The 9,828-nt window shown below is 45.3% G+C and overlaps 1 protein-coding gene across 1 annotated transcript; it reads left to right on the plus strand.

Annotated features, from left to right (window-relative positions):
* The first annotated feature begins 1,984 nt into the window (after window positions 1-1,984).
* RBM15 (RNA binding motif protein 15) lies at window positions 1,985-9,410 on the plus strand. Its single transcript, XM_032594356.1, has 2 exons — window positions 1,985-4,945; window positions 9,041-9,410. The coding sequence occupies exons 1-2, from the start codon at window positions 2,080-2,082 to the stop codon at window positions 9,085-9,087; spliced, it is 2,913 nt and encodes a 970-aa protein (XP_032450247.1). The 5' UTR covers window positions 1,985-2,079; the 3' UTR covers window positions 9,088-9,410.
* Window positions 9,411-9,828: the final 418 nt, after the last annotated feature.

Raw genomic sequence — 9,828 nt, forward strand, 5'->3', positions numbered from 1 at the left:
TACGTATTCTCAATGAAGTTTTATGAATATATACATTAACAAAACATATGCACCTAAGCATATGTATTATTTTTGAAAACCACAAATGGTAGCATGTTATACACATCGTTCTATGCCTTTATGAAGTTTTTTTGTTGTTGTTTATTTATTTTGAGAGAGAGAAAATCTCAAGCAGGCTCCGCGCTGCCTAAGCAGAGCCCCATATGGGGCTTTAACTCAAGAACTGCAAGATCAAGACCTTCGCCAAAATCAAGAGCTGGACACTTAAACAACTAAGCCACCCAGGCGCCCCTGAAGTTTTATTTTAATAGCTAATCTTGCTACATCCAGTAGGTCTACACACTACAATGCCGCGGATTTTTATGCTTTCACGTTATTAGGCTTCTTTCAAGCTTCTTTGATCAAATTAAGAGTAAAAACTCATATTCACCTTCCTGAAGATTATCTAGAAAGAGAAGGATGGCTAACGCAAGGCTAAACACTTTGCCGTCCTAATCGTAAAACTTAGCTTTGGAGTTTAGATCTCCGTTTGGGGGAATTATTGTTACCTTGGAAAAATGTTTAAAATCACATTCTCTACTACATATTGGGCCTTGAGAGAAGTGGCCGAGGAGACGATCGACGCAAGAATTCTCGTAACCTCTGCCAGAAGACGACCTGGGAGGACTGCAAAAAGCCTAACCGCTGTGACGAACTCAGCACTGCCTCCCTCCACCTGCCGAAGAGCCGCATCTGGAGCAGGTGTTTTATTTGCCTTACCCAATAAAGGTCCCCGGAAAGAATTGAAAGTTGGGTGTTGAAGCGGATGACTACGGGCGACAAGAGGTTCACTGAGAGAGACGGCAAAGGGGGCTGTGCTCCCGGGTTCTTCTAACCTGACGCCGGGAGGTAGGAGAAAGCCGCAGAAAAAACGCGACACGTCTGCAGAGTGTAAAGTTGACCCGATCATTTAATGGGGAGGGGCATTACAAAGGAAGAGCGGACAGATCTAGGTTACAGGATCACGCAGTCCAAACGCACTCGCATCAGAAAGTGGGGAGCGCACTGACATGCCCGCGGCGTGCTTGGGCTGGAGCGGGGAGCGCCCAAGGGGGCCGGCCCGCCACCGAAGGCTGCGCTCGGCGGCGCTACCTCCTCGCTGCGGGCCCCCGAGAGCCCCAGGCCTTCGGGGGCCCCGGCACTTTGCGAACTGTGAACCCGCGGCCGGCCGGCCCTGCGGGCCCCAGCTTTTTCAGGCTGTTCTGAAGCCAGCGGGACTGAGATGGTGTCCGCTGGGCGCCCCGGGACGGCTTCCTGAGGAATCCGCCCCGACAGCCCCTCGTCCCATACAGGTACTAAGCGGGCGGCCCAGAAGTTTCGAGCTCCAGGAGCCCGAAGCACACCGAAGTACGCCGCAGGACCAAACAAATGTTTGAGGAGCGAATGCCGAAAGCGCGAAGAGGCGGAGCTAGCTCTGGTCACCATCTCGCGACGACTTAATGACGTCGCACAGCAAGCGCGTGTTCTACTCTTTCACCTTCAGTCAGCCTTAGTATACGGGCCTACCCCTTTAAGCGAATGATGGACAGTTATTTCAGCCTATCAACTTCCTCGTCAACATCCAATCAGATTTAAACTTCTCTCAGCCGCCCTAGGAGTTGGAAGAAGAGGTCGAAAAAGGGAGCGCTTTCTCTCTCGCGAGAGCGCTGTAAACTGGCCTTTCAGAAAAAACACTGGAACAGATCGCCCGACTTCCCAAATAGTGGGTTAAAGGATGGAGTCACAAACCAATGAAAGGAATGAGGAGGTGGGATCACTGCTTTTACCGCGCTAGAAGTACCGTTACAGGGCAGACTTTTTGTCCAATCAACGCCTCCAGACTTTGGGTCAGGTGACCCTAGAGTGTGAGGGGCGGAGCTACAGCCTGGCGCGAGGAACCGTTAAGATGGACAATGATTATAACCAATGAAGTACACCGACTAGGGCGTTGGGAACCCAATAACATTGGTTGGGCGGGCGCCTTTCCGGAGCGCGGGGAGATGTAAAGACAGACAAATCATTTTCCCAATGAGACTGTAGAAGAGAGGAGCTAATTGACCAATGAGGACTGTGGGGCGGGAGCCTTCGCCGCGGCGGAGTCCAAGATGGCGGCGTGCGGTTCCGCTGTGTGAAACGAGCGCGGGGCGGCGGGTTAATCATCTCCGCGGAGACGACCTCCGACGACCCGCAACAATGAAGGGAAAAGAGCGCTCCCCAGTCAAGCCCAAACGCTCCCGTGGTGGTGAGGACTCGACTTCCCGCGGGGAGCGGAGCAAGAAGTTAGGGGGCTCTGGTGGCAGCAATGGGAGTAGCAGCGGAAAGACCGACAGCGGCGGCGGTTCGCGGCGCAGCCTTCATCTGGACAAGTCCAGCAGCCGAGGTGGCAGCCGCGAGTATGACACTGGTGGGGGCAGCTCCAGTAGCCGCTTGCATAGTTACAGCTCCCCAAGCACCAAAAATTCCTCGGGCGGGGGCGAGTCGCGCAGCAGCTCCCGGGGTGGAGGCGGGGAGTCACGTTCCTCTGGGGCCGCCTCCTCAGCTCCTGGCGGCGGGGACGGCGGGGAATACAAGACACTGAAGATAAGCGAGTTGGGGTCCCAGCTGAGTGACGAAGCGGTGGAGGACGGACTGTTTCACGAGTTCAAACGCTTCGGTGATGTAAGTGTCAAAATCAGTCATCTCTCGGGTTCCGGCAGCGGGGATGAGCGAGTAGCCTTTGTGAACTTCCGGCGGCCAGAGGACGCGCGGGCGGCCAAGCATGCCAGAGGCCGCCTAGTGCTCTATGACCGGCCGCTGAAGATAGAAGCAGTGTATGTGAGCCGGCGCCGCAGCCGCTCCCCTTTAGACAAAGATACTTATCCTCCGTCTGCCAGCGTGGTCGGGGCCTCTGTAGGTGGTCACCGGCACCCCCCTGGAGGCGGTGGAGGCCAGAGATCGCTTTCCCCTGGTGGCGCAGCCCTGGGATACAGAGACTACCGGTTGCAGCAGTTGGCCCTTGGCCGCCTGCCCCCTCCACCTCCACCACCATTGCCCCGTGAGCTGGAGAGAGAGCGAGACTACCCGTTTTATGAAAGAGTGCGCCCAGCTTACAGTCTTGAGCCAAGGGTGGGAGCTGGAGCAGGTGCTGCTCCTTTCAGAGAAGTGGATGAGATCTCACCCGAGGATGATCAGCGAGCTAACCGGACGCTTTTCTTGGGCAACCTAGACATCACTGTGACAGAGAGTGATCTAAGAAGGGCTTTTGACCGCTTTGGAGTCATCACAGAAGTAGACATCAAGAGGCCGTCTCGGGGCCAGACCAGTACCTATGGTTTTCTCAAGTTTGAGAACCTAGACATGTCTCACCGGGCTAAACTAGCAATGTCTGGCAAAATTATAATTCGGAATCCTATCAAAATTGGTTATGGGAAAGCTACACCCACCACCCGCCTCTGGGTGGGTGGTCTGGGACCTTGGGTGCCTCTTGCTGCCTTGGCTCGAGAGTTTGACCGATTTGGCACCATCCGCACCATAGACTACCGCAAAGGTGATAGTTGGGCTTATATCCAGTACGAAAGCCTAGATGCAGCTCATGCTGCCTGGACCCACATGCGTGGCTTCCCACTCGGGGGCCCAGATCGACGCCTTAGAGTAGACTTTGCAGACACAGAGCATCGATACCAGCAGCAATATCTGCAGCCTCTGCCTTTGACTCATTATGAATTGGTGACGGATGCTTTTGGACATCGGGCACCTGACCCTTTGAGGGGTGCTCGGGATAGGACACCACCCTTGCTATACAGAGATCGTGATAGAGACCTTTATCCTGATTCTGATTGGGTGCCACCCCCGCCCCCAGTCCGCGAACGTAGCACTCGGACTGCAGCTACTGCTGTGCCTGCCTATGAGCCACTGGATAGCCTGGATCGCAGGCGAGATGGCTGGTCCTTGGACCGGGACAGAGGTGATCGAGATCTGCCCAGCAGCAGAGACCAGCCTAGGAAGCGAAGGCCACCTGAGGAGAGCGGGGGCCGGCACCTGGAGAGGTCCCCTGAGAGCGACCGTCCCCGAAAGCGTCACTGTGCTCCTTCTCCCGACCGCAGTCCAGAATTGAGCAGTAGCCGGGATCGCTACAACAGTGACAATGATCGATCTTCCCGTCTTCTTCTCTTGGAAAGGCCCTCTCCAGTCAGAGACAGACGAGGTAGTTTGGAGAAGAGCCAGGGTGACAAGCGGGACCGTAAAAACTCTGCATCAGCTGAACGGGATAGGAAGCACCGGACAGCTGCTCCCACCGAGGGAAAAAGCCCTCTGAAAAAAGAAGACCGGTCTGATGGGAGTGCACCCAGCACCAGCACTGCTTCCTCGAAGCTGAAGTCCCCTTCCCAGAAACAGGATGGTGGGACAGCCCCTGCAGCCGCAGCCTCTCCCAAACTCTGTTTGGCCTGGCAGGGCATGCTTCTGTTGAAGAACAGCAACTTTCCTTCCAACATGCATCTGTTGCAGGGTGACCTCCAGGTGGCTAGCAGTCTTCTTGTGGAGGGCTCAACCGGAGGCAAAGTAGCCCAGCTCAAGATCACTCAGCGTCTTCGTTTGGACCAGCCCAAGTTGGATGAAGTAACTCGACGCATCAAAGTGGCAGGGCCCAATGGTTATGCCATTCTTCTGGCTGTGCCTGGAAATTCTGACAGCAGGTCCTCCTCTTCCTCAGCCACATCAGACACTGCCACCTCTACTCAGAGGCCACTTAGGAACCTTGTGTCCTATTTAAAGCAAAAGCAGGCCGCTGGGGTGATAAGCCTCCCTGTGGGGGGCAATAAAGACAAGGAAAACACCGGAGTCCTTCACGCTTTTCCACCCTGTGAGTTCTCCCAGCAGTTCCTGGATTCCCCTGCCAAGGCACTGGCCAAATCTGAAGAAGATTACCTGGTCATGATCATTGTCCGTGGTGCGTCCTAAAGTCCATGTGTAACTTGTATTTACTACTTTGACATGGTTCCTGTTTTGTGATGTATAATGGGATACAGCATCAGATGAAATTTTCTTTTGAATTAGTTGTTTAGTTGTAGCTTTTCTCTTTTTTATATTTTTATAAACCTTTAAAATAGAAGTCAGGACAGTTTAGCTATTATTTTAAGCGAAAGGGATGCCCTAAAGGTAGCAAGCAGATGGGTTTACTTTAATTAGGAGTTCCCACTCTTAGGAGTAACTTTTTTTCCTCTTTTTCTTCATTTTCTTTTTTTTTTTTTTTTCTTTTTTAACGTTGAGCTTAAAAAAAAAAAAAATCCTCAGAGTTACAAGCCCAAAATTTTGAAAAGTTGGGATTTGGAGAAGAGCCCACTTGACTATATAAAGATGATAATATATACCTAAAAATGGCTTGAATTGGTATTTAGGTTAATAATTCCTATACCAGAAGTGTTATTTGTATGGCTGAAATTTGATCAGGAATCTTCAAAGTACAAACTGGTAAATTGTATAGCAATGCAATTATTTTAATCAGGTATTTGAGTATTTCTCTTAAAATACACGGTTCATTCCCCGAGTGTCTGCTCTAACACATTTTTATCATTAGTTAAGTTCTGTATCCCGTATATGCACTTTTGGTTTGTAGCTGTAACTGTTCAGTAAAAATTGAGGAGTAGGTTACAAACCATATATGTCTTATGCTAGTATGCAAGAAGTGGGTAGGTGTTTTTAAAATCAGAATTCTTTGGTTAGTTATTGGTGTGCGGTGGTGTTTTTACTGACTTTCAGAGAGGTATAGCAGGTACAGTTCTAATTTAATTGTGCGTATTTGAAAACTTAAGTGTTTTTCATCAAAGATGAGTTTTTGTTTTTGTATCCATGCAAATTTCTGATTTCAATAATAGAAAGAAGAGTTGTCTGCAGGCTCATAAGTCAGCTTTTGTTTTAGCGGGCATTAATTAGCCATATCTGGATCGCAGAAATTTTTTAAGTCATCGTGAAATGCCTTTGACATGCTCTTTTTAAATTTTGCCTGTATTTTTATTTTCATTTATAAGCAGTAGCGATGGCATTACATTATTGAAAATGTTTTGAATGTCTTTTTCACTGGTGTCAAACCACAGAGAACTGAAATGTCAGTGTAGGAAAACCCCTTTTTACTGTTTTATTTCCCAGACACCTGGAATTAATACAAAATAATTTAATCCAACCAAATAATTTAACCCAACCTCACAGTTTGGTTTTTTTTTTTTCCAAAGCTGAAGGTTATAGTGATTTCTGGTTCTTAACAAGGGCTTTTGCTGCATAACAGTAATGGATGATTTTCTTTTTTTTTGTCTTGTTTCTTTATCCCTGTCCTCACCCCTAGTTTCTCAGGTCGTTAGTAAGTATGTTTTCCCCCTTGATTTAAATGCTGAGGACTTTAGCTAAGGCCCTTGATATTTAATTATGATTAGAAACTCTAGGACCTTTTGGATCATGGTCATGTTTCTATTCTGTGAAAGTGACTTATAGAAAGCCTGGCAGAACCCAACTGTTTTCTTTCTGTTATCAAAGCTGGTAGTTTTGAAATAGCACCAATAATAACCCAGGGAAATGTCATGTAATTTGTTTATTTTCCGTTATGACAGGTGTCTAATGCATGTCAGCATGAAATCCTCATCACTGCTGTGTCATCCTTTTTGGTTTTCACTATGCATTTATAAACTTTCTTTTTAAGTGTGGAGATTTTTCTAGGGTTTTTGTTGTTTTTAAACTGGAAAAACTAGCCATTGTGATAGAAGGAAGGTACTAGGCTGTGAGCACAAAGGTCCTTGGTGTGCTTGTAGGGAAAATACCTGAGATCCTACAAGTTAAGACCTGGTGCTTTTTGCTTTTAAAAACCTGTACTTGCCACACTAATATGGAGGAGACACTGTTCTGAAAGTAACGTGAGTTTGCAGTCTGCGTACGTGGGGTCAAAGTACAGTTTGGTTAGATACATTTTTCCAGTTTAAATACTCTCACTAACCATTAACTTTTGAATATCTTTTGATAAGAAAGCTGGACAAATGATTTTGCTCTTTTAGAGAGTGAAGTCCACGACATATAATTTTACTCTAATCTAAAGTGTGGGGTTTTTTTTCCCCTTTTTCTTTTTTTTCTTTCTTTCCCCCCCCCCCTTTTTTTTTTTTTTTTTTTTAGTTGATGTGACAACCAACCGAAGAGTACTGTGGTTTTTGCTCCATGTTTGTTTGAATCTTTATCTGACATGGTGGTTTTTGTTAGGTCTGGGCAATTTGTGCTTCAGTTTTTTGAAACAATGGCTTGATACCATTTCTAAATGTATGTATTAGAAATAACTAATTATGTTTAGTTTGGTGCTTACTTACAGAGTGCCATCGTCCAGATGAATCTCTTAATTTGTGTTGCCCATTCCGCTGCATAGGTTCCTAATATTGTTAAACTATTTAAGCCTTCAGAATAGAATGAAAAGCAAGAGTCTAAAGCTATCTGGTTCTAATTCTCGTTAGCCAGAATTTCATAATCTCAATATTGGATGTTCTTTATAACAACTACTTGTTTCTTTTACTTTAAAAAAAAAAAATACTCGTTTGGTTGATTTTTCTGGAACTCAGCTCAAATGAATGCAAAGAAAATTTCTTCAGTATATTATATAATGACATATTAAGTATTACTGGTGAAAAACATCAAGCTAATTAAGACTTGAGATCCACAACTTCAAAGTTTATGGAAAATTAAGCAAGCATTCAGCTCCTGGCCAATTTTTTACTGTTATTTTGTTAGTTGTAACTGGGATTCCTATTAAGCGTTTTCCACACAAAAATTTAAATTCCTGGTTTTACATGTGTGTCTACATTGTGTAGATAGAGTTTTCGCTTTAAGGATTACGTATTAAAATGTCCATCCTCTGGCTGGTATAAGCTTTTGTTACATTTTGAAGGTCACATACTCTGGCCCTTAACTCAGATCACTTGAGGTACAGTAAGAAAAATAAGGTGTGTGTTTGTTGCTTTCAGAGTCAAACACTGTTTGGATTTATTTTGAAATGTTATGAGGAGGTTTTCACTGGCCATATTTGTTTTGTTTTTTAAAATTTGAAATCCACTTTTTTTAGACCGTGAAATTGTTCATTATGCAAATTCAGCTTGAACTGCAATTTGGGTCCATACAGGGACCATTCACCGAAACCTCTGTGGTGATAGAATTAGGATCTCCTCTTGAGAAGAGGGCCTTAATGACCTTTTTATGTGAAAAGTTTGGGAGAGAACTTCTGGACGATTTTTTCTGTTTCTGCCACAGTGTTTGGTTTTGAGATAGCAGTTGGGTATGAGGACAAGAAGAGAAGTAGGGTGGAGTTGGCCCCATTAGCAGTCTGCTTCTAGTGATGTCTCTAAAGGGAGACAATGATTTCAGGTAACCACAGTGAACTGTCTAGCTGAGTAAAAAGTTTTATACGTTTGGTTTAAACAGAGTTGAAAAGTAAAAGTCCTAAAGCGTTCTTTGGGTGTTTAGCAATTGTCTGTACGAGTGTTTTCTTAAAATAACAGCGGCTGTCTTTGGTAACCCAGATGAAGGTGGATTTTTAAATGGCTTTGTATCTTGACCCCTTTCTATAGCAACAGAGTAGTTCTGTATTGTTCCATATAAATTACAGAACGAAAACAGAGGGGGTAAAAGTTTGACTCCACCTTTTTTTTAGTTTCATTTTTTAAGTTCTATTTAGAATATATTGATCATAAATTGATTGTAAACTTCCTGTCTTTCTGAATTTGTTTGATATGTTTTACTCAGTTACATGAGTACAAGGGGTATTTTCAGTCCTGTAATCTTCGCTCAGTGGCAGTCCTTAAAAAAGTCCACCCTGTTGTTCTGCTTGTTATTTGTCTATTCATACGGTAAACTCATTCAAGGTATGTGCCAGTGGGTATTATTGGTGCTTTTTGAAGTCAAGCTGGATTATCCAGGAAGGTCTTGTTAATGTTATGTTCATCTATAATGGCATAGGGGAAATATATATATTTTTAATATTGTAAACATTTGTACTGAATAACCTTTTTTTCCCCCCCGCAAGCAAAACTGGTGAACTGCGGATTGAAGATATGGAATTCAAAGCTCTAATGGACCTTTTTGAAGAGAAGTTATGGCTTATGTGGAGTTTACATGGGCCTCTTGATGGAAGAAAGCTAATCTGTTTAGTATTTGTGCATTTTACTAAAATGGCAGCTTAAAGTTGTGTATCTGCTATTGTGATGCCAATGCCGGTGTTTTAAGTGGAAAAAAAATGACCTCTTGCTTTGTGCTGTGTACACAAGATTTCTGGAAAAGTAAAGAAAAACCCTTTTTATGGCTCACACAGCTTAAAAGTAGCTGTCACTCAAACGTGCGCTCACAGTTGAGCTGCTTTTGTTTTATTCTAAATAAATTGTTTCTTTTGAGGAAAATGTTTTTCTGCCTGGAAGTGAATTGACGGCAAACCTTTGACCCCTTTGTTTGCAGCTGAGGGGGTTCTTGCTGCTGCTCAGATCTTGTATGTCTTGAGCAAGAAGCAGGGAGACCATCATTTTGACTATCACGGTGTGTCAATTCTGAAGGATCACTAGTGTTACTGTGACCCCCTTTGTTTGCAGAGAAGGGGATCATTTGCTTCTCGGTCCTCAACTTGATGAGGAAATGGTGCTGTTTGCTGGCACGCAAGAAGCCGGGGCAAGCACCGTAAGCCTCACCACAGTGCACGAGTCGGGGGCTTTGCTGGTTTGAAGAGCCGGAGTTGCTGAAATTTAAGTTTTGATTTATTTTGTTCACCCATCACGTTTGGCCTTAGTTTCATTTTTAATTTGAAGAAAAGTTTGAGATTGCTTT

This window comes from Lynx canadensis, chromosome C1 (genome assembly GCF_007474595.2).
Source record: "Lynx canadensis isolate LIC74 chromosome C1, mLynCan4.pri.v2, whole genome shotgun sequence".
In the NCBI taxonomy this organism is placed as follows: Eukaryota; Metazoa; Chordata; class Mammalia; order Carnivora; family Felidae; genus Lynx; species Lynx canadensis.

Coding starts and splice junctions, on each gene's coding strand:
- RBM15 (XM_032594356.1), top strand. CDS start 2,080: ATGAGGACTGTGGGGCGGGAGCCTTCGCCGCGGCGGAGTCCAAGATGG. Junction 4,946..9,040: donor GGTCATGATCATTGTCCGTG/GTGCGTCCTAAA, acceptor CCCCCCCGCAAG/CAAAACTGGTGAACTGCGGA.